Raw genomic sequence first — 25000 nt, 5'->3', positions numbered from 1 at the left:
AGTGCTGTTAATTATATCGAGTCCTCTATGTAAACACAACAGCAAACACAGTATGTCTTCTTAAAAAGTACATAAGATTCAACAAGCTATCTGCAGCCTATTTTGTCAGTTCATAAAGCCAAAGTAAAGCATTCATTAGTCCATTATTTATATTCAAGTATTAAATATAGACCCAAAACACAACCTATTATGCCACACATTAAATGAAGACAGAAAACACTTTGATTCAAAGGGTTCATGAGTGTATTTTCTTTATAGTAAAAAAAAACAACAACATTTTAGGTGGAATTTCTGATCATTTGGATTTATATTATTTGCCACTGAGAAAATATGTAATCAGTCCTTTGAATCAAGCACAATGGAGATAATTGGAAAACCAATTTTCCAGCAGTTCTCTCTGGGACAAAATACAATTCATGATCACAAGTCCAACAAAAAGATTCATTTAAAATTGAAAACTGATTATGTTCCGTTTTCTGCACAAATAAAGGGGCACACCTCAACTGTTATGCTATCTACTATAAAACGCTATGAAGCAAAGCCTTTAGAAATGAGCAGAAAATTGTATCGTATTGAGGTAGCTGTGCTCTGCCCAGTGCAGAAAAACTGGCTTATTCAAATCATGAGTAAAAAACATCCAAGTCAATTTATACTCTACTATGGGGTCTATACACAATTAAATTAAGAATGTAGAACCACAAAGTTCATGCTTGGTCACAGGACATGCGGCGTTTGTTTCCCAGATTTTCTTTTCCTTTAAGCAGAACATTCAAATCATTCACACCCAAACCTTTCCTAGTGTGGTCTGCCACTTGGCGCTCACCTCTGAGTTTACACTGAAGACACAATGGTAAACATTAGAAAGAAACAAAACAAATCAAGGCGGTATGTCTAAGCCACGCTGGTCAAACAATTTACAAAGCGGTAAAAAAAGTTGCATAAAATAGTGTTCAGTCTCTATACAGAACAATGATTTTCGGATATCTAGATTTCTTTTTGTAAATGAAATGAACCAAAATAATATACAGGGTGTAGTGAACCAAAATAAGAATGAGCAAAATTATTTAAAAAGGTATGCCTTATAGGCATTACAACAAGAACAAAAAATCTGGCATTATTTATAACTCTTAATTCTTAACCCCGCAACAAAGTCCATAATTTAGGAGTGACGGTCTTCTAGCACTCTCATTTACCCACATAATGTGGGAATCCTGACCCATATCCAGTGGGTGACTTCTTAATGTTAACATTTAATATTATTCATTATGTTTAATTAAAGTTGGTCCTTCTCATACATACAGGCACACAGTCTAAATCTACAGACATCCACACAAACTAGCTACGCAGACAGGGAGAGGGCAGAGAAGAGAGAAGTGGTGGCGGTGATGTGGGGCAGAGGGAAAATGGAGGTTGTGCTCAAGTCAGTCAGGACCAGAACATGTCGGCCATGTTAGTGTCGGAGCTGTAGATCCAGACGACGAGTGGGAGGCAGATGGCCACGAAGGGCCAGGAGATGCCCTCCAAACATGCACACATGGCACAGCCTTTGGAGCTGGCTGCCTTCTCCAGCTCTTTACCGGGCTCCAGGTAATTTCTAGCAGCAAACTTGAGAACCTCATCCAACAAAATGACCGGCAGTGAGATCTTCAGCACCATCAGCCACTGAGTCAAATTCAGAGGGGTGATCTGAAATATGATCTTTTAAAAAAAAAAAAAGTCAAAATTAGCATTTCATATAATAAAAAAAAGTGTTTCAGCGTTTTAGCAAGTCTTCAAGTGAGAAGAATGAATGTATTACAATACAACCCAGCATGGTTCACATGTCAGAATAAAGAATAGGTTTCTCACTGGCAGTGGTTCAACGTAGAGGATGAGGAAGTGTAGAGACATGGAGAGGCAGATGGCTCCCAACAGCCACACGTTCTCCCAGGGAGGCATCCGCAGCAGAGACTGGTTTTCTGACACACTGACAGACACATAGGAATGTGTTAGAAGATCTGACACTAAATGCATACTACATTTTTGCAAACACAGTACAGCAACTCTTTAATGGAACTTACCTGTTCAGAGCATTGCACATCTCAATGGTGACCAGCACCGAAAGGGCCATAGTCATGGGATATGGGGACTCAAAGATCCTGCAGTCAAGGCCTTCAAAGTCTGCATTGTCAGGGCCACACTGGAGGAAGTGACTCTAGAACACACAAGAAAAGCGAAGTTTTCAGATGCCATTTTGGAGGTCGGCTGGTTGGCTGCTTTGGTGGCTACCTGGCACGCACACTTATCAGTTTTTGAATCCTTTTTTGTTTGGAGCTCAGTTTTTAACATCATATCATGAGATTTTAACAACTAAGAAAAGCAGCATGTGCAGTTCAAACAACACAAGGGACAGTTCGATTTTATGCAATCAGCTGTTTTTTCCGTATCCATGGAGACAGTGTAAGAAGCTGGTTACGAAGCCGAGTAAGGAGCTAGTTCTGGACATTTGAGATGCTACAAGCTTTTTACATCATATGTGGCAGCAAATGTGGCAGAAGGCCTTCCAGAGGAAATACTTTGAGTTAATGAACCATTTCATCACAACAGAGTGAGAGTGAGGCCTGTTGTGTTGTGTTCACCTGGTTCCCCCTTGGATGCTGCTGTGATGCTGCAGAACAAAGAGGAGGGACATTTTTGGCTCTTTGTCTCCTCAAACTGCCCCAAGACAGAATCTGCTGAACCTACCTGACTAGTCCTACTGTTATGCTGCACTGAGACCTTTGAGAAGCGCAGTGTAAATGTTGCTGCAGCAAAACTTGAATTTTCCCTAAGGAAGAATAAAGTATTTCTCTGTCTCTCTCTAAAAATGTAATCCAGCTCACCAGTTGGTAAAAGGTGATTCTAGGACCATCTTCAGCAGCTACAAACCACCAGGCTGCTGCTCCAACAGTAGCTGCGCCTACATAGCCTGGTTCAAAAAGTACAAATCATTAGGACACAATGAAGGAGAATAATAACCACATGTTTTCAAGCTTTGAAATTCCTCCTCTTACATCCAATAGCGAGGTATCTGAAGAAGAGCCATCCTGAGATGAGAGGCTCCCGGGCGTTGCGTGGAGGCTTGTTCATGATATCCAGGTCAGGTGGGTTGAAGCCCAAAGCGGTCGCTGGAAGACCATCAGTCACAAGGTTGACCCAGAGCAGCTGAACAGGGATGAGAGCTTCAGGGAAACCCAGGGCAGCAGTGAGGAAGATACTGTGAATGGAAAAGCAGAGAGCAGATCTCTCAGAATAAGTCAACATTTTGATGTAAGATGAGTGTGATGCTTACCAGACAACTTCTCCCACATTTGAGGAAATTAGGTATCTAATAAATTGTTTCATATTGTTGTAAATGGCTCTGCCTTCCTCCACTGCTGCTACAATTGTGGAAAAGTTGTCATCGGCGAGCACCATCTCAGAAGCAGTTTTGGCTACTGCTGTCCCTGAGCCCATGGCAATGCCAATCTCAGCCTTCTTAAGAGCAGGAGCATCATTCACACCATCGCCAGTCTAAGAGGAGCACAGGAACAAAAGGGATTAAAACAGAGTTTTATACAACAGTTTGTGTTAATGCTTACATTTAAAAAAAAATATCTGTTTGTTTACTCACCATTGCTGTGATCTCATCATATGATTGCAAGTACTCAACAATCTTAGATTTGTGTGATGGTTCTACACGAGCAAAGCAGCGGGCTTTAACCACAGCTTCCCTTTGTGCTGCTGGGGACAAATCGTCAAACTCTCGGCCTGTGAAAGCCATGCTGGATACATCGTCATCTTCACCAAAAATGCCAATACGTCGGCATATAGCCACAGCAGTGCCTGCATTTTACAGGAAAAGAGTTAGTCCAGAAATTCTACCTATGGTAACAGTTTATATATTATTCTTATTCTTGTACCTTTGTTGTCCCCTGTGATCATAATCACTCTGATTCCTGCAAGACGACAAAGTCTAATAGAGGCTGCCACCTCAGCCCGAGGGGGGTCCAACATGCCCACACAACCAACAAATGTCAGGTCAGTCTGGGGGGGAAAAAAAAAACATTTAATCTGTTAGTAATCAACCAAATGGTTTTGGATACATATAATCTATTAATCCCAAATATGTGAGTCTCACCTCATATTCAACAAAGCGACTGGAGTCTTCGAGTGCGAGGCTGTTCTTACTGATGGGGGTGTCCCGAGTAGCCAAGGCCAGACAACGCAGAGTGTCCCTTCCAGTTCCATACTCTCGAATGACTGACATTAGTTTGTCTTTGATCCCAGGGGACATAGGCACCTTGTTACTGCCAACACGAACATGTGTGCATCTGTCAATGACTCCCTCAGGAGCACCCTGAAAACAAAGAAATGTTAAGACATACATACAAAAATGCAGGCAAAAACACTAGACAATACAATCTAATTAGAAGTCGCACCTTTACAAACATTTTGCCAACAGAGGAGCGCGCTTTATTTGGGGTGCAGTATACAGACATAGATTTCCTATCTCTGGAAAATTCCAGTGTGAATTCTTTTTTCATGAGCTGCTTGATTACCTAAAAAAAAATAATTTCAAAGCACAAACAAAACATATGAGTCCTACATACAGAAGGTGTGCCAAAGATGTGAAAAATGACACAAGTCAGAGACATACAGAATTACAGGCGTTGGCACGTTCCACTTTGGACAGGCTCTTTACATCTGTATCAAACACATTCATCTTCTCCACTAGACATGTGAGAGCAGTCTCTGTCGCCTCTCCTACTTTTTCATACACACCTTTGGTCTACAGAGAGATTAAAACAATATATTTAAGTTAGTAAATATATCACCAGTAATATACTCTAATACAAACCTCATTGTAATCCAATGAAGAATCATTACAGAGAGCACAGATAGAGGCCAGCTCTACCAGAGCGTCATACTGGGAACATTTGACAGGCTTGCCATCATGGAAGCTATACACAAGCAAATGCAAAGAATTGTCCATTTAAAATCATTAGTCAAGACACAAATATACAACAAAAAGTATGTAACCGATTGCATACTTACACTTCTCCTTCTGGGGCATAGGTAGATCCTGTAACAGTGAACTCTTTCAAAGAACAGCGATCGCCTTCTGCTTGGTCAAGTATAAACATCTGTAGAAAAATAAGAACAGTCAACTTTTCTTTGTGAATGTCAACATCATGTGAAGAGTGGCTACAAGACATTACTTCAGTCAGTAGGTGGCAGTATATGTCTTTTTAAACAAACTGTAAAATCACTTGGCCTTAGTACACCAAGCTCCAATATCACACCCTGAGTTAAAGCAGATATCCAGTACTTAGTGTTTTTTTTTTGTTAGTTTTTTTTTTTACAAATGACTCATAAATTGCATTTTGCATTACACAGAAACGAGACTGTGATTAATATGCCTCTCTAAAGAAAGAAATATTGGAAGTTCAGGAAAAAAAACAAAAACAAAAATTCAATGGACACTTTATGAGAGTCAGAATAACCACTGTGGCATTCAAAAATGGTGCCCTGTATTGGTATGGGGCACAATTTTGTAAAACTGATTATGAATTAAAATATCCTCTCCAAGCAACGTCTGTTATATAACTCCAGTAATGCTATTGCTGTTGCAAGTGACTAACCACTGCACACTGATGCTGCCTTAGTAGGAGGGCTAAGGACAGATGCATAAGTAATATATAGTATCTGAAAAAGTAATATAGATCTGAAAAAAGCAAGAGAGAGAAGGAGACAGTCTATAATATATAGGCAAAGTATCTTCCTTTTGACTTGATGTCTTTCACATGTTGCTCTTCACTACTCTTTCTGTACATGCCTAAATCATCTCATTCTGATTGCTCTGTCTATCAATACACTGGGCCTCTTTAATGATATGCATCCTTTTGACATTAGACCTGCCCAAGTATACTGCCTACACAAAAATGGCTGAAAAATTATATTACAGAAAATAAGGAGCCTTGTAGTCCTCTCCTTACCCTGCACACAGACATCTGATTGGTAGTCAGAGTGCCGGTCTTGTCAGAGCAGATCACAGAGGTACAGCCCAGGGTTTCCACAGAGGGCAGACTGCGAACAATGGCGTTCTTCTTGGCCATGCGTCGAGTTCCCAAAGCCAGACATGTCGTGATGACCGCAGGGAGGCCTGGAGAAAGGAAAATGGAGACAGTGAACCAAAGCACTGTATTACCTACACTGACAACAGTAGAAGAAGAGAGAATTACCCTCAGGAATAGCAGCCACTGCCAAAGCCACAGCAATTTTGAAATAATACACAGCCCCACGAATCCAAGAACCTCCATGTACAGGGTCATTGAAATGTCCAATATTGATGATCCAAACCGCAATGCAGATGATGGAAATCACCTGGAATTGTATGAATGAAATGTATTACAAAGACAAACCATAGATATTTGTACAACAAATATCAAGACGTGAAAATACACAACAAACCAACCTTTGACAGCTGTTGCCCAAACTCATCAAGCTTCTGCTGGAGGGGTGTGCGCTCCTGCTCTGTAGAAGCCATCTCATCTCGAATTTTACCAATTTCTGTGTTTACTGCTGTTGCCACTACAACACCAACGGCTTTACCGGCTGCAATGTTGGTGCCCTGAGACATTCAGCAAAGACAGTTATCATGCTAATGTTATTAGGGGAAGTCAAATTACTGGTAGAAATGGTTTAAGAGTCACTTACAGAAAAGAGCATATTCTTCTTGTCTTGGTTGACAGCCCGCGGGTCAGGCACTGGGTCAGTGTGTTTGATAACAGACACAGACTCTCCTGAGGCAGAGACAGAACAACAGTATGACATGATGGAACAGCAGTAATAGCTTCGTGTTTTGGCTCTTTGGGCAGATGTAGCGGAAGATTCTACACAACCCAACTGAGCAGACATGACAATTACCCCACCATGGGCAGACAGGGTGCCTCTCAAACGCTCCATCAGCCTGTGTGCTCACTGCAAAGGGTCTATTGAAGTGTGCAAGCTCCACACCTCTGATGGAGCACGACACAAAGCTTTTGACAAGTGCTATGGCCATGAATGGGGAAGTGAAGGGGAAAAAAACAGCTGAAACTCTTAAATATCTCCGTGGAATTTGCTTCCAATTAAGGCAGTAGAACGACTAGAGATTTAAGGCTTTGATTCCCATAAAAAAGGTCTGTGATGGTTTAGCTATACCGCAAATTTCCACCTCTTAAACTAATATGCCTGCCTCACTGTCAACAGATTTATTAATTTACCTTTTCTTTCATCAGAGCTGACATTATTATTGTTAGAGCAGGAGCCTAGCAACCATACTCCCAAAGCATTTAAATGTGCGTAGGACACTCCATTTGAACCATGTGTCTGTGTACACTATTTACATGAAGGAGTGTTGACTTTAGAGCTAATGTAAACTTATATAACGGTTTTTACCTGTAAGAATGGACTGGTCTACCCGTAGTGTGGTCGACTTGATAGAGCATAGCCTGATGTCTGCAGGCACTTTATCTCCAACTGTGGATGAAAAACAGTGCGCAAGTCTTTATTGTCACAATCGATGAGGTTACAGTGATAATATAGGTTGGGATGCACTAATGTAGTTTTTTTTCTACTGAACATCTGAGAAAATATTTAACAGTTGATGGAAAAGTCCAAGCCCTACTCCCATAATGATGTATGTTCCACTTGCCCTGTCAGGATCTCAACACATTTTTTACATTTCGATAGGGTTCACTAATCTTTGTTAAAAGTTTTTTTTTTTTTTTTTTTAAGGTAAACATGGACAATCAATCAAGGAAGACCAGTTTGCTAGTTTAACCATTTATATCCTATAACTTTATTATTAGATAGCATTGATTAAATACAATATAAAAAAGGTAGATCCTGGGTGCCTGTCCACTCTACAGTCTGAGATGTGCAGGTGCAGTGGCGGAGCACTGCAAAGCACCAGAGAACAACAGAGAGGAGCAGCGAGGACAATAAAGACTTGACAGAGCGCCTCTTAAGAGCCCTCAAGACAGTAGAGTATCATGCACCAAGCCTCTTCACAGCGGCACCTTGGAGAAGAGGCATGAGAGAGGAGCAGGAGGCAAATGGGGGAAGAGGCTGCAGATGAGTACAACTTTACACACGTCCAAAAATGGGAAAACTATTTTGATCAGTAGTGAACATGCTCCTGGTGTGGGGGGAAGGGCAGAGATAAAAAGTCCAGTTTTTGAGGAAAGGAAAACCCATTGGACACGACTGAACCAAAATAGAAACAGTATGACGCAAGTTCTTTCATTCTCACCGGGGTCACGATCTGGTGAGTGTGGCTTTTGAAGAATTGTGTGTTGCTAGGACGATTCATAGTCAAAAAACAAAAATACAGTCTAATATGTATTAATGAGTCAATATGTAGATCTAGGAGGATATTAACGTTTACCTCATCTTATGCAAGCTTCTGGTACAGCTCTGTATCATCTGCACTGCCTAATAAGGTAATAATGCGAACTGTTGACTAGAGACCACTATCACCTGCTCACCTTTAAACTATCCTCCTTCACATGACATAATGAAGATCAGAACTGTAAGAAAGCAATGTTTCCACACAGATTTATACTGAGAATATGGTGACACAAACAATTCATAATTGAATCTTTTATTTAATATCATTTGTTGACAATAAATGTCAGTGATTGCCTCTACTGAGCAAAAACACTGAATACAGAATAACTAGTTACTTTCAGATCACTGATCTACGTAAATATGATAAGCTAGATAAAATATCATGAACAGCTCATATAGACTTTATGTTTGGAATACAGACTGCTTTCATTATACTGGAATGGCTTATTTGACAGTTTTGCTTTTGGCACTGCACACACAAAAACACATCACTTCCAACAAGCACTCCTCCGTGAGCATAATTAAGATTTTTAAAAGGTGTCGACATAATTAGGATTTTAAAAAGGTTAAATGTATAAATAAACTGCTACATGAAGTACTACTCTTACAATATCAGTGGCAGAAGCCTCAAGTTGAAACCAGTGGACTTTGTAGCAGCTGTGTGAACATTAGGTTTATCTACCCCCTTGAGAGAGGACCCAACACCAGACAGGCCTGTGCTCCACTCACACTGTCATGCTGTCATAGCCTCTTTCCCCAAAAATCGAAGGTTCTTCCAGAACATACAGTTTGTTTAGTTTAGCACAACATGTGAAGTCCCAAGACAGTGAAAATATTAGAGGAAGTTGAGTTTATAAGACAAATAAAGAGGTGATCCAAAAGCCCTATGGGACATTTTATAAGATCATGGAAGTCTTCCTTTGAATTATGAAGAGACATCTGGCCTCAGACTTGATAAACACAAACCATGCATTGTGTCCATATTACGATCATGCTCTAATAATCTACTGTATACTGCAAAAATAGCCAACACACTAGCTCGGATCAGCACACACACACAGCACTGGATTCTACAGCTGACACAGGGAAAAGAGAAGCAGAGCCACAGCTTAAGCGGTGACAATAGACAGGCCGACCCACGCTGTTTAATAAAAGACAGAACAAGAGGACCTCTGGAGCACAAATTATTTGTCATATTAACCTTTCCAAACTTCACATCCGGTGCTGTCTTTCCATAATTAATACACAACATTTACAGGATTAGTGGTACATTTTTCACAGTGCATACTGGTAATTTCTTTACACACTGCAGACCATTCTCACTTACAAGATACTTACAGTAATCCAGTCATCTGTCATTTCACAAAAAAACAGCTCACTTAGTACCAATAAAGAGCAGTAAATTCCACTTCTCAAGTGGAAAAATTCTTAACTAGTCATCTGTCAAAACCAAGATGATTGGTAGATTTACTTTGCTTTGGATGGATGGCTGCATTAATTACCAGGGTAATTTCAAGATAAATGTGATGTGCCTTATAAAACTTGACAGTAAACAAAAAGGTGTGTGAGACTGATGTGATAACAACAGCAAATAAACTGCATATCTGTGTACTGCATGGACTAAATATAACTTAGTTTGCATAAATAGAACTGGACCATATGACACAAATTTGCAAAAACTCTTATTAAGATATAAAATATAATGATTTCATTATATCTGCATTTTACATGACCAGGCAGTACCCTTCTCATCCCATATGTTAAATTTCCAAGTAAACCATACAGCATATGGGCATCAGACAGGCACTGGCAGAGAAATTAATACATTTAATCAAAAACAAACAGGATTCAATGCCACACTGCATTAGTCTAGACCAGGGGTGTCAAACTCAAATTCACAGAGGGCCAAAATTAAAAACTGGGACTAAGTCGTGGGCCAAACTAAATATTTATTGAAAAATGTCAACAAAATCTGCATGTCTTCTCCTTTTTCAAGATATGTAATGTTAAACCTTTTCATATTAAAATAAATGTTTAATAATAGTTTTGCCTAAACACTGAACACAACACAAGCATAATATAAAATAATAACATTTTAAATAAATAATGTCTCTATAGCCTATCTGTAGCCGGTGGGCCAGCTCTAATACATATTTGATATAATCTCGTGGGCCAAATATAATTATATTGCGGGCCAAATTTGGCCCCCAGGCCTGAATTTGACATGTTTGGTCTAGATGAAACGTGACTCATTCCTAAATTGAGAATAGTTTCTGCTCTCAAGGTATATAACTATGTATAACTATGTATAACTATGTGTATAGCTATGTGTATAACTATGTATCATTTGTCATTATTATTATCCTGAAATTGTCCTAGGAGAGGAACAGGATGTGGCTGAGCTACATAGCCAATTGTTTAACAGTCAGTGCAGTTTGACGCCTTTTAATTATCTTTATTAATGGCCAATATCAAACCTTTTTGAGTCAGTTCGATTAGGCACATGGCATAAGGACATTCTCAAGCAAACAGGATCAGCATAGCTTTTTATTTACCATGCTTCAACATCTGTAATGTATAGTTTGAATATCTTTTAATGCTGTTTAGTCAAAGGCTGTAAGACAAAACTGGATGTACTTAAAATGCATAACGTGTCTTACCTGCCACCTCTACAATATCACCAGGCACGATGTCCCTGGCTTTAATCCTCTGAACACTCTTTCTGTCCTGGCGGTACACCTTGCCCATCTCTGGCTCATACTCCTTCAGTGCTTCAATGGCATTTTCAGCATTTCGCTCCTAAAGAAATGCAAGAAAATGACACAGGTTTGACACTCAAACAAGGACAAAGCCCAGCACAACAGAGACCATCTATCTGAGGGCGGGTATTTGTTTTTCTTCCTTTTTCCTCCATTCTCTTAACCTAAATCATTCTTGGGTAAAATTAAATGTTTTAAGATTTACAGATACACTGACTAAACTATAAACTACAAAAGACAATCCCTTTTTGTCCCCAAGTCATCAGCTTCTATTGCCAGCTTTCATGCTCTCAACTCTATTCAATTCTCATCCACTCTTTGGGCCTACAGCTACAGGACTATAGCGCCTTGTGTGGCAGGCAGCACCACACAGCTATACAAGGCAAGACGATGCGCTTAACCTGGGGATATTTCAGTCTTTGTGAGGAACAGCAAAGGGGATGGGGAAAATGTGAAGAGTGGCTTAAGAGCTTTATACAAACAGAGTACTAGCTTCACATTAGCTCTTCTACAGCTGCATGATTTTAAACGTAACGATTTTAAATATACTTTTTTTTACAATATGCCTGTTGTTGCCAGTAATTACAGCCAAAATTTCCACACCACTATTTTCTCAAATTTCTGTGCTCATATCTTTTCACTTAAATAAAAGAAAAATCCAACAATGTCAACTGTGTCATTACCTGCCACACTCCTACGATAGCGTTGGCTATGAGAATAAGGAGGATAACAAAAGGCTCCACAAAGGCTGTAACAGTTTCCTCTCCCTCTTCAAACCAGGCCAGTACCTAAAACACAGACAAGCAAAATATGGCATTTTCAAAATGGACAATGAACAATGTCATGAGAAATATTAAATCAGTACTATAGTCATAAATGTCAGAACAAAAAACAGCTTAATTTAGCAAACTGTTACTTTGTTGTTATTTGAATGAATTTATGTGTATCAAACAGCACAATAAATGGCAAAAGTTTGATAGATTTGATCTGCAAACTGCATAAATAGTTCTTAAAGACATTAGTTAAATATATATAATTTAATATATAACTTGTTTCTATTAATAGATTTTAATTAATAACCATGTTGGAACAAGGGCATCAGAAACTGGGCCACATCTGAGAAAGTCATTTGAGGGACACTGAGTAGTAACAGCCTTCATTTCAGAAATCTGTGCCAGCAATTTAGTGTCGAGCTCAATCCGAATCTCCATAACACACATGTCAAATAAAAAAAGTCCCATTTGAGGATAATGATCTTCATGTGCTCCCATGCTATAGTAATACAGATACGCTTTTGTAATGGAATAGAAACAAGGATGGACTTCACAACAGATCCTGAGCATCCATGTGCTTTTAGCCTATGGGCAATCAGCTGACATACGAAAACCGGGTCGGGGAGAAGTGAATGGAGTCACACATATTTCAGAAGCTGTGGTCTTAGGTCAGTATAGTAGCATTAGAAAGGGCATTTGAGGTCTGTAAACTACACAGAGAGTGGACAAATAAACCACAATCAATCAGAAAGAGAAACACAGGAGTGACTTAAGATGGTGCATACTGGTTTCACACCACATCAAAATAAGTATTTTCAGAGATGAATGAAAGGGTAAAAAATGTCTCAAAAGATCAGAAAACTACACACAAGATTCTGATCTGTAAATTGTATCTCAACTGTAAACATCACATCAGTGTACAATTTCTGTCATCCTCTGTCTTGCTTAACATAAAAACTGCATAATCTTTCATCACCTTGAGTGCACTTAAGTAACAGATCCAACTTGAGTCATACTTACAAATGATATGCAAGCAGCAAGTAAAAGGATCCTCACAAGCAGATCTTCAAACTGTTCAATGACTAGCGCCCACAGGGACTTGCCTAGAACATGTTAAATACAAGATTAGTGACATCCGACTGTGTAAGATAATGAATACAATGAATATTTGGTTAAGATAATGTATTCTTACCTTCTTCGGCTGGCAGCTCTGTGGATGGTACGAATAAGAGACAAAAGACATAAGGGTTAGCATCAGATTGTTGTTGAGTATAGACCATTTACATGTTTGTAAACATTTTGTTCTGGAACGAACAGTTTACAGGGAAACTCGAATTAACCACAGACTGTCACAAAATATGAAAAATCATTATGGTTTTGGCAAATGATAATCGTTCAGCTACATGTCAGTGATATCTGAGACTGTTTATATACTTCCAGTTATATTTTACTTAGTGTATTCATTCAACAATCATGCAACACTTCAAAGTGTAGTGCAGTTTTAGGTTTTACTGGACAATAGCTCACAGAAAAACTGACCCTATAGCAGCTATTCGCTTTAGGCTTAGACTTTGATAAACTTTATTGATCCACAAGGGAAATTATTTGGACACAGTAGCTCTCTCATCACAATATAATATACTAACAAAGAGTAAAAAAATATAAATGGTAATAATAAATTCTAAATAAGTAGCAAAAAAGATAGCAAGAAACAGGTGTCAAATAAGGAATAATTATGTAAATGTATACAGTATGTACAAGTCAAAATAAAATGGAAAAATTACTACCGTAGTAAAATACAAAATCTCAGCTGTAAACATAAGGTGATAGGAAGACAGTGCAACAGTGTTGTTGATTATTGACAAGACATATGTTAACCATCCTATGTAATAGAAAAGTAAACAAATAGACATTTTCATCCTGGTAACATTTAGATCTGATATCAATTTTGACTGGAAATTGTATTATGGTCTTCTTAATTTGGTCTCCATTACGGCATTCTAATATGGCATACAGTTTTAAATGTTTTAAAGAGGTATTGATTGATTACATGTAAAATGCCATAGTGTATAGATCAAACGGCATGTAGTGGGTTAACAGCCTTCCTCTTTGTGTAAGCAATGACGTCCGCTACGAACCTACAGCCGTCAGCTAAACATGCCACGGTTCAGCTGTTTTTTTTCAGCCAAGTGATGCGGACAAATTTCTTACCATTGGGTCCAAATCGGTCCCGCTGCTTCCGAACTTGCTCCAAACTGAGCCCTGTGCTCTCGTTGACGCTGAAGAAGGCATAAACTTCCTCCACTGTCTTTGTGTGAGCGTTGTCCATGGTGGCCACTTGAGGACACCACTCTGCTGGTCCCAACCTCAACCGGTCAAGGCTCTGTGTTATTACGATGCCGTCAATCCAGGGTTTCGGGCGAATAAGCACCGATGGACACTAAATACTTGTAATAGGCCAAGGCTGATAAAAAGCCGATCAGAGCTGATTCTCAGTGGACAAATGAGCGGCTCCGGGTGCTAGCTGATAGCAGGCTAACGGGCTAGCGGAGTGTTGGTTGAATTCGCCGGCTCTGCCTCACTAACCTGATCTATAATAAACTAAATAAATACAAACTCCACCTTTAAAGCTCAGGTCGGATACACTAAGTTTGCCCTCTTCCTCCACAATTACAGTACACTATAGAATTGTTGGTCCTTTTCTGGTTTTAGGCATGTGTCTGTGGCAGCCCAGCTCTGCCCGTGCTGTGCCCGTGTTGCGGCTACGGTCCTCGCGTTGGTCGGCTGCAGATCTCGCGTGTGCCGAGTGCGCTTTGCAGGGTCCGCATGTGGAAGCCGCTCATTGGCTAGACTCAGCGGAAGTTACACTCTCTCGCCGTCGGTTTCTCTCTCGACCGTAGAACTATATTAAAGCCTGGATGGTGAATTAAAGATGGCGTCGTATTGTTTTCAGTGGCCTGTGCTCAATGGCGCATGGGCCCAAAAATAATGTTCCCTTCCGCATTTACTTCATGGATCTACAATAAAAGCTTTTACAAACTTTATTTTTCAACTGTATTCATTTATTTATTATTTTACTATTTTACTTATTTTATTAACTATTTCTTAACTTTTATTTTAATTATAGTTCCTCAATACGAACTGTCTGTAACGTGCACGGCGTGGTGCGTTTGGACCAATCAGAGCTAGAGCTGCTAGAGCGGAGCTAGCGCGGGCTCAGAGCGGACCTAGGCTAAGTCTTACAAAGCCAACTTTTAGGCGCTTTGAGGATTTAAAAAAAAAAAAAGTTTATGTTGTGAAAATATAATAAAATACCTGTAAATCCGACCTTTGTGAAAGTTGTGGATGCCCTGTCAGTCGAACAGGGGCAGTTTGAATTCCCCAAAAATGCATTGCGCTCTATGGGAGAATTTTTTTCTGGGCCTAAGCTCCCCGGAACTGCAGTACCTGGAGCGTCCATTAGTCAGTCTCAAGCCGGGGCAGAGGGGGGAATGCCTTATCCAGTTCTAGTTATAGATTCACGCTCTCGACCTACCCCGACGAACAAGGCCTCTGTCCGCCTGCTCCGTTTTAATCAACTTAGCATTGTAGCTGAAAATAGCCATGTCTTTGGAGGTAGAATCCGCAGACGTAATCCGTCTAATAATGCAGTACCTGAAAGAGAACAATCTTCATCGCAGCTTGGCCACGCTGCAGGAGGAAACCACCGTGTCGCTCAACACGGTGGATAGCATAGAGAGCTTTGTGGCTGACATTAACAGCGGCCACTGGGACACTGTGCTACAAGCCATCCAGTCTCTCAAGCTGCCCGATAAGACCCTTATAGACCTCTACGAACAGGTGAATGGCAACTTTACTATATTCGTCTTTTCCAATTTACACCACACCGCAGCAGTTAGCGCGGATATCGCATGGATAACAGGCAGTCGGCGCCATATTGATTCTGCCAAAGTGCTTTTCTGTTTCTTTTTTAATAGACTGTAACGGAAAGATATGGTCATTATTCTAAAAACGGGAAGCTCAAAATATGTTATTCTAGGTTAATGCTCATATCTGGACAGTTAATGCATGTTTCCTTTGGAGTTTACGTTTGTTTACAAAAGTAACTACAACCAATATGGCGGCAGTTGGCGAAGCCGATTGAAGTATATCTCTTTTTATTCCATGTGTTGTCTTTCTTTTTTCTGTAGGTGGTGTTGGAATTGATCGAGCTTAGAGAGCTGGGCGCTGCCCGTTCTCTTCTCAGACAAACAGACCCCATGATCATGTTGAAGCAGACCCAGCCTGAGCGGTACATACACTTGGAGAACCTGTTGGCTCGCTCCTACTTTGATCCAAGAGAGGCATATCCAGATGGGAGCAGTAAAGAGAAGAGGAGAGCAGCCATTGCTCAGGCCTTGGCCGGAGAGGTCAGTGTGGTGCCACCATCACGTCTGCTGGCTCTGCTGGCACAGTCTCTAAAGTGGCAGCAGCACCAAGGCCTGCTGCCTCCAGGGATGACCATTGATTTGTTCAGAGGAAAAGCAGCAGTTAAAGATGTGGAAGATGAACGTTTCCCTACACAGCTCAGCCGACAGATTAAGTTTGGCCAAAAATCCCATGTAGAGTGCTCACGATTCTCTCCCGATGGACAGTATCTGGTCACTGGTTCTGTGGATGGCTTTATTGAAGTCTGGAACTTCACTACAGGGAAAATCCGAAAGGATTTGAAGTATCAAGCCCAGGATAACTTCATGATGATGGATGATGCAGTGCTTTGCATGTGTTTCAGCCGAGACACAGAGATGCTAGCCACTGGAGCCCAGGACGGGAAGATCAAGGTATGGAAGATTCAGAGTGGCCAGTGCCTGAGGCGCTTTGAGCGTGCTCACAGTAAAGGCGTGACATGTGTGAGCTTCTGCAAAGACAGCACTCAGCTCCTCAGTGCTTCTTTTGACCAGACCATCAGAATCCATGGTTTAAAGTCAGGAAAAACACTGAAGGAGTTCCGTGGCCACAGTTCTTTTGTAAATGAGGCATCCTTTAGTCCCGATGGACACCATGTCATCAGTGCGTCCTCTGATGGTACGGTCAAGGTATGGAATGTGAAGACTACAGAATGCACCAACACCTTCAAACCTTTGGGCACATCGGCTGGCACAGACATCACAGTTAACAATGTGATTCTGCTGCCTAAGAACCCAGAGCACTTTGTGGTGTGTAATCGCTCCAATACAGTGGTCATTATGAACATGCAAGGACAGATCGTAAGGAGTTTTAGCTCTGGTAAAAGAGAAGGTGGAGACTTTGTGTGCTGCACCCTGTCGCCCAGAGGAGAGTGGATCTACTGTGTGGGAGAGGACTTTGTGCTGTACTGCTTCAGCACGCTCACTGGCAAACTGGAGAGAACCCTGACTGTCCATGAGAAAGATGTGATTGGCATTGCGCACCATCCTCACCAGAACCTCATTGCTACCTACAGCGAAGATGGTCTGCTCAAACTGTGGAAGCCTTAGTGTCATTTTACATACATTCAAAATGGTACACATTTAGGGGTAGGGCTGCAAGATTAATTATAATCAAATCACATTTTTAATGGACACAGTTAGCTAACTGCAAAGAAGTAACATCATTTCCTTCACAAACAACAAAATATCCTGTCTTATTCTGCATAAAAACTGCTAACCTTGTAGTTTAGATCTCTGCTAACATGTTCTGAAATGTGATTCCTGTATTAGTTAGTTCATTTTAAAGTTCAGTCTTTTGCCAATTCTGCTGAACACGAATTGTGAAGTTTTTCCCAAATCGTGCAGTCCTATTCAAAATGGGTTTCCTGATGTACAGTGGATGTCTCTGTTTTCAGTTTTGCTTGTTTTTTTATTTCACTGAGATGTTCAAAATGTGCTTGTCTAGATCATTTAAACATTTTTTACTTGCTTTGTTATTTTTGCATTTGGCCTGGTCAAAACACAAATAATTTACATGTAAGTCTTGAATAAAAAAATAAAAAATAGAAATCAACAATAGAGGTCAGCATCTCAACTTTTTTTGGTCCTTTCATTTTGTTTTATTGTTTTATCTTTCATCTACATAGATTCATGCATGCCCAAATAAGTTACCAAGTTACAACATGCCCCATTATAGCAGGGTAACTGCTCTTGTGATGAGGCAGGTCAGTAGCCTAATTTCAAAAATAAAATTAATGTGCTTATTAATTATGTATGTCCCAATAACTACAGGTGATGGCATTTATTTCAGGACACACATACAGACTCTTAAAAACAAAAGTATTTTGCATCTTCTTTTTTTTGAAGGGGGATAAATAGGTGGTGAAATAGGGGGATATTTAGATTTTTTTAAACAAACATTTTGGGATGTGTTTATAATATTAACAAAAGTACATTTGGAATTAGATATAGATAGAATAGTAACTCAGAAAATAAATAAATAACGTGAGTTTGGGTTTTGTTTTGTTGTTTTTTCCACATTTTGTATGCCTCTTTAAAGAAAGCAATTGCAGATTTGATCTTCTACAGGTTTTGCTGCCCTCCTGTGGACCAATGGCATACGTGCAATATTATGCTGTTTCTATTCAAATACAGTGTGTTTTTATTGCTTTAGATTATTAAGACATTTATCATTTGGCATTAAAGGAAGTCCATGACCTATGAATATTTCATTTATGGGAAAACTACATTCCACTTTAAATTGTGACGCAATCATGACGACTGAACATTTACATCCGGGTTAAAGGTAATCCTAGCCATGCGTGTTCCTGTTGTACGTCCATGGTTTAGTTTGCAGAATCCAGGGAAAAAATGTGCTTATAACTTATTTCGTTTTCCATTTTGGTACACTCACTACAAGAAAGTGCGAGAGCGTAGTATAAATCTGTTATTAAACGACGTGAACATCTTTACATTTTAGCAGGATTTACTGTAGTGTCTAAGAAATTCCCCATCATGTCATAACGTGAAATGCTTTTTGTTCGACCACTTCTTTGTGCCTTAGGAAACAGCAAACTGAGATTCAGGAATAAAGGTAAATATTTTCTTTCTAATAGTGTTTTGCCCAAATTATTCATTTATTCACTTAACTGCTTTTTCTTCACAGATTTTCTTACTAAATTGATCTGCAATATGAGTGAAATATCAGAAGGTGTTCCCTCAGGCAAAGTACTGAAAAGAGTCAGTGAGGACAATGAAGACACTGCTGTTTCCAAAAAGCTAAAGACTGGCGACTCCATAGAAGATGAGAGGAAGTATCCTAAAAAGAAAGTGGTGCTACTCATTGCTTACTCTGGGAAAGGATATTATGGCATGCAGGTAAATTATTATTAGATACATGTAGGTTTTGCCATCTCAATTCATACCATGTGAATATGTCAACTTCAGAGAAATCCAGGAAACTCTCAGTTTAGAACTATTGAGGATGATCTAGTCACAGCACTTGTAAAATCTGGTTGCATCCCACAAGAGCATTGTGATGATATGAAGAAGATGTCTTTTCAAAGATGTGCCCGAACAGACAAGGTGGGTATAGAAGGCCTTGTGTAATAACAGTTTTACTTAAATTAGTTTTGAGATTTGGGTACATTTGAATTATTTTTCAGGGTGTGTCTGCTGCTGGTCAGGTTGTGTCCTTGAAGGTACGCCTAGTTGATGATATAATTGACAAGATTAATGAACATTTGCCAAGTCAAATACGAGTTTTGGGTAAGCATTGTCAAGGGCATTTCACTTTATTTTTATTCAACAGTGAGTCTCATCATAAATGGTCTTTATGCTTTTGACAGGTCTTAAACGAGTGACTCAGGGTTTCAACTCCAAAAACAAATGTGATGCACGCACCTACTCTTACACACTTCCAACTGTGGCTTTTGCATCAAAAGATTATGATACAGAAAAAGCAGCAGCTTTTAGGCTGAATCCAGAGACACTCGTGAATGTTAATCGCTTGCTTGCCCTTTATAAAGGCACACATAACTTTCACAATTTCACTTCTCAAAAGGCATCGAATGACCCCAGCGCTCACCGCTACATCACCCAAATGTCCTGTGGAAAGCCCTTTATCTGCAGTGACAATGAGTTTGCAGAGATCACAGTCAGAGGACAGAGCTTCATGATGCACCAGATCCGTAAGATGATTGGCCTGGTGATTGCTGTTGTCAAAGGATATGCCACAGAGGACGTGATGGAGAAGAGCTGGGGTAAAGAGAAGGTGGATGTACCAAAAGCTCCCGGGCTTGGACTGGTCTTGGAGCGGGTACACTTTGACAGATACAACAAACGCTTTGGAGGAGATGGGCTTCATGAGCGCCTAGAATGGGACAAAGAGGAAGCAGCTATCCAGGCCTTTAAGGAGGCCCACATCTACCCCACAATTGTACAAACTGAGTGTCAGGAAGGCTCAATGATCAGTTGGATGGCTACTCTACCTATCCATGACTTTGAAGCCACAGCTACAGGCGCTCAAGGAAATGAGGACCAAAAACAGGTATATCAGATCTAATATTCTATTCTGAAACTTTGTTATAATACATTAACTGCTGCTCTTTTTCTTTTTTGCAGGTCAAGGAGGAAGTACAAAATGACTCCGATTAGATCATACTTTATCTTTTGTGGTTGTAGAAATATCAAAACAAAATGGTTCTTTTTACATATATGTTTTCAGCTTTAAGTTTCTAATTTTATGGATTATGTGATTGCTATCTTCATAAATATCAAAAATAAAAATCCACTTAAAGACTTATATTATTGCATTATTGATTGATTGATATTAGCCTGTTTGTGTTTAGTTTGGTGCCACTCATTAAGAGTATATATTTATAAAAGATAAATATAAATAAATAATAAAAACAACCGAAGCCGTCATTGCATACTCCAGTCCAGTAGGCGGCAGAACATACTAAATTGACCGCGGTGCGTTCACAGTACCTGACCTAAAATGGGTATTTTAGGCAGTTTAAAGTTTTTATCATATAACTTGTAGGATTTAAGAGTTTGGGTCAATGTAATTTGATTTAATAGAACGTAACTACATGCAACATATACTATGGCCAAAAGGGGCTCATGTAAATTTTTCCTCCTTTGTTATTATTAACATGCAAAACTACACCTTTTGTCTTTGAAAGTAGCACTATCTGTAGGGAAACATGGCGTCTACCAAGAAACGCAACGTGAGTTCAGCTAAAGAAGGTAAAGGAAATGCAAAAAAGACCAAAATCGATCCAGATATTCTGGTGAGAGGCATACTTGAGAGCAAAAAACACGCCAACGATGTTTTTGACTTGTTAGAGATGCTTCAGGTAAGGAGTTAATGGCGGTAGTAATATCAAACAACACTGTCTTGCAATCAGCTCTGCATCATCTTTCTGTTTTTAGTCCCATAAAGAAAAGAATGTCATTGATGCGATCAATGCTTGCAACACACTATTCTGTAGTTTGTTAGAAAGAAAGGATCTTCACATGGGAAATCTCCCTGAAGAAGAGGAGTCGCTGAGTGGTCAGTATTGGTGATTGATCAGAATAAATAAAATCCACAAACCTATATTACCTATACTCATTTATTTATGTACAGGGGACTATACAGCTCAACAAAAATATCACATATTCATGCGTCACCGTTACAATAGCTGTAAGGAAATACTTTTTGACCATCTCGACCACGAAGAATACAATGTCAAGGTAATTCTCCTCAAATCAACTTTTTGTTACTCTTTAAATTTGTTCCACATATACATATTTTTTTCTTTAAATTGTTGTTCTGGCAATTACAGGAGGCCGCACTCTGTTGTCTGATGAAATTTGCAGAAAATGAAGGTCAGCATCCTCTTGAAGATTTAGACTGGAGTGAGCATTATACCTTCCCAAGAGAATTTATTCAGGTAATAAGATATCACTTGTGTCTTAGTAAGTTTTTAGCTATTGCTGCTCAGCCCTGTCTTTCTATATTATATTTCTTTCTATATTTCTCACTCAGTTGCTGGTGGCCCGACTGTTGTCCATAACCACAGACAACACCCTTCTGCTGTCCAGGTTCCAAGAATATCTTGAAATGGCAGATGTCCGGTATTATGTCATGAGCTCCATCCGTGACAATGTAACAAAGGTCATGGATAGAAATAAAGGGGTAAGCACATCAAATTTAACTGAAAATGACCTGACCTGGTCATAACTAGTACACCTTTCCTATATGTCTTTCTTAGATGCCTTTACCCGTGTATCAAAACAATGCCTTTAATCTCATGTCAAACATTTCAATGGCGAGCAACGAGTCAGAACTCACCAACTTTGTGGTCACACAGGAAAGTATGTCTTTTTAGTTAAGTTTTGAGTTGATTTGAATATTAATTTAGTTTGGAAAATGCACTACTTTTTAACTTGAAATACTAAACATTTCAAACAATCTTTCCAGCTAAACATGAGGACTGGAAAGCTACCAAATTGAATGTGAGTGTGTCATTACGTAATCGTGTTTCTGTTCAATATTGTATTCATATTTGTTAACAGCTGATTCATTACAGGAGCACAGGCGATCTTTTGAGAAGATGTGGTTATGTTTTCTTAAATACAAGGTATTTGTTTCATAATTTAATTTATTTTATACTACTGTCTAATTCTAAATTCCTTTGTAATATTAATTTCACCTTAAGCTTCCAACTAGTATGTATAAAAAGGTGTTGGTGATTTTGCATGACTCCATTTTACCACATATGAGCAAACCCACTCTGATGATTGACTTCTTGACTGCTGCTTATGATGTTGGTAAGTAGTCCACGCAAGACTAAAGATTAGATTTAAAAAATGTGTTTATGTCACAATGTGTCTTTATTTTGTGTTTTTCTTTTTTTTGTGTTATAAGGTGGTGCCATCAGTCTGCTTGCTCTGAATGGTCTGTTTGTTCTTATACATCAGCATAACTTGTGAGTATAAGTGGTGCATGATGTGATTTGTATGTTTGAACTACCTAATTGTTTATTTTTCATAACAGAGATTACCCTGATTTCTACCAGAAGTTGTATAATCTTCTTGAGCCATCAATTTTTCATGTCAAGTACAGAGCAAGATTTTTCCACTTAGCCAACCTCTTTCTCAGCTCAAGGTAACACCGCATACATTATACATGTCTTATCATGCCATTGCATTTTGTTTATAATAACAAGTGTATTGTGGTTGAATTTGTCCCCAGTCACTTACCTGTGTACCTAGTAGCCGCATTTGCCAAACGCCTAGCTCGCTTGGCTCTCACAGCACCACCTACTGCCCTTCTCATAGTTCTGCCCTTCATTTACAATCTGATCCGCCGTCATCCTTCATGCCGAGTTCTCATTCACAAGCCCAGCTCACAAGATGGTAACAAGATTTAACTTCAAAATGCATACAATTAAATGTTGTGAGCATAAGCTATACATTTTGTCTTTGTGCATTTTTGGTAGAATTAATGGAAGATCGGTATGATATGGATGAAGAAGATCCTGCCAAGTCGTGTGCTTTGGAGAGCAGCCTGTGGGAAATAAAGGCAAGATACAGATACAGATGCCTGTTTGCATTACGGTTGTCTAAATTGAGGATAGTTTCCATATCCTAATATTTCCACAGTCTGTGTGGAATAAATCAGCCTTGTGCTCCTGCTTTTTTACCTGGTTTCTCTTTTTTCAGACATTACAGAAACATTACCATCCCGATGTGGCCAAAAAGGCGATGTTGATAAATACACCTTTGTCTGAACAAGAAGATGACATTGATGAATTACTGGAGTTAACCACATTTGAGGCAATCACATTTGTAACATTTGTAGTTGCTACAATTAATAACTGCCTACACAGTTGGTTTAGGTTGGGCTAGCTACAGATGCATATTTGTTTTGCAAAAATAAGTAAATGTTATCTTTTTTTTTTAACCCAGCTGATGGAACGGGACCTGAAGCCACATCAGATGAAGAGTATACCACTGGAGTTTGAAACGGCCACACAGCTGCTGAAAGGAGGAGGAGATGTTTTACAACAACATTTTTGTCTAGATTAACAAACTTTTATATCAGTGGACTACATCACCACATCACCTTTGAAGAATATTTAAAAAAAAAAATTAATAAAAAAAGTTTCTTCTTTTTGTGTGGTTTAATCTGAATCTCTGAGGAATGTGTTTTTATGTTCAGTGTGCTAGCTGCGTTTATTAAACTTATCTTATTTTTGTTACTATTAAATATTTAATTTTAGTCACTTTTTCTACCAAAACAAACAAAACTAGCAATTTAGAGTATAGGCTACAGGGCACAGGCCTAATTAGACAGCAAAATTACTACTTTTTTTTGTTTAGGCCTATGTCCCTTATGATGGTGTCCCTCATGGGGCCTACAGATAGTTGCTTGACGGTGCCATCCCTCCATTTCCTTAAGATGAACAGATAGGTGTATAGGATCTATTAAAGGTCTACTACTACAGTTTAGTAGTAAAGTACGTGCACTTGATCCTGGACCTTGCATTGGCCAGTGGGCCTATAGTTAAACGGATTTGTCACATGTTGCAGCCACAGACTGCATCAAAGGAGACCGTATATATACGGTCTATGGTTGCAGCCAATGAATTTGCCGTCTTACTCAAAACAAGACATGGCAATCCCTAACTTATGAAAGATAAGCTAAAATGTCTTCAGGAACACCTAATTTGACGGGAGGGGGAAAAAAAAGAAAGAAAAGAAACTGCCTCGTGGAGTAAGGGGACAATTTACCACATTGTGCTGTTCGAGGGAAAGACTGGGCAAGCTGGGAAATGTAAGTTTTGCCACTTTTTGCATTGGTATGTTTTTGACGAGATAAAATGGAAAATCTAAAAAAAAGAAAGTATGCTTTTTTTTTTTTTGGAGCAAGAGTGGATCAACTTGCAGCTCCCACTAAGACCCATTGTTACTTTTACAATTTAGCCAAACGTATTGGGGCATGATTACAGGATATGATTTCATTTTCATTTGAATACAATTTTATAACTTTCGAGATTCAATGGGGGACTCAACTTACCCCATTCATTTAGGCGTATATACTACTGTATGCCTAGAGAAGAAGATGTTTTATTCTATTCTAGCTTGGGTTTTTAAA

At 39.3% G+C, this 25000-nt stretch overlaps 4 protein-coding genes across 4 annotated transcripts; 3 read left to right on the top strand and 1 right to left on the bottom strand.

Annotated features, from left to right (window-relative positions):
- Positions 1-220: 220 nt before the first annotated feature.
- atp2a2b (ATPase sarcoplasmic/endoplasmic reticulum Ca2+ transporting 2b) lies at positions 221-14798 on the bottom strand. Its single transcript, XM_020940271.2, has 23 exons — positions 14138-14798; positions 13119-13136; positions 12947-13029; positions 11837-11941; positions 11055-11193; positions 7441-7521; positions 6718-6803; positions 6476-6631; positions 6243-6384; positions 5997-6163; positions 5056-5144; positions 4859-4961; positions 4658-4789; positions 4440-4559; positions 4139-4357; positions 3921-4044; positions 3632-3843; positions 3311-3531; positions 3033-3235; positions 2862-2947; positions 2061-2194; positions 1849-1966; positions 221-1698 (listed from the first exon to the last, which is right to left on the bottom strand). Exons 1-23 carry the CDS (start codon positions 14253-14255, stop codon positions 1426-1428), a joined length of 3129 nt encoding a protein of 1042 aa, XP_020795930.2. The 5' UTR covers positions 14256-14798; the 3' UTR covers positions 221-1425.
- Positions 14799-15402: 604 nt separating this feature from the next.
- LOC110174190 (WD40 repeat-containing protein SMU1) lies at positions 15403-17929 on the top strand. The gene is made up of 2 exons (XM_055150676.1): positions 15403-15766; positions 16117-17929. The coding sequence occupies exons 1-2, from the start codon at positions 15530-15532 to the stop codon at positions 17419-17421; spliced, it is 1542 nt and encodes a 513-aa protein (XP_055006651.1). The 5' UTR covers positions 15403-15529; the 3' UTR covers positions 17422-17929.
- Positions 17930-18662: 733 nt separating this feature from the next.
- pus1 (pseudouridine synthase 1) lies at positions 18663-20656 on the top strand. The gene is made up of 6 exons (XM_020940270.2): positions 18663-18946; positions 19019-19230; positions 19300-19437; positions 19518-19620; positions 19701-20401; positions 20476-20656. Exons 1-6 carry the CDS (start codon positions 18883-18885, stop codon positions 20506-20508), a joined length of 1251 nt encoding a protein of 416 aa, XP_020795929.2. The 5' UTR covers positions 18663-18882; the 3' UTR covers positions 20509-20656.
- Positions 20657-20878: 222 nt separating this feature from the next.
- noc4l (nucleolar complex associated 4 homolog) lies at positions 20879-24016 on the top strand. Its single transcript, XM_055150677.1, has 15 exons — positions 20879-21212; positions 21289-21409; positions 21485-21591; positions 21684-21791; positions 21887-22036; positions 22113-22215; positions 22322-22356; positions 22431-22481; positions 22560-22671; positions 22769-22829; positions 22898-23008; positions 23096-23259; positions 23343-23425; positions 23566-23679; positions 23812-24016. Exons 1-15 carry the CDS (start codon positions 21060-21062, stop codon positions 23929-23931), a joined length of 1593 nt encoding a protein of 530 aa, XP_055006652.1. The 5' UTR covers positions 20879-21059; the 3' UTR covers positions 23932-24016.
- The last annotated feature ends 984 nt before the right edge of the window (positions 24017-25000 follow it).

Source organism: Boleophthalmus pectinirostris, unplaced genomic scaffold (assembly GCF_026225935.1).
Source record: "Boleophthalmus pectinirostris isolate CB_2022bp ecotype Guang Dong unplaced genomic scaffold, ASM2622593v1 HiC_scaffold_148, whole genome shotgun sequence".
In the NCBI taxonomy this organism is placed as follows: Eukaryota; Metazoa; Chordata; class Actinopteri; order Gobiiformes; family Gobiidae; genus Boleophthalmus; species Boleophthalmus pectinirostris.
The sequence above is the reverse complement of the archived record's forward strand: the minus strand, read 5'-3'. Positions and strand labels throughout refer to the sequence as shown.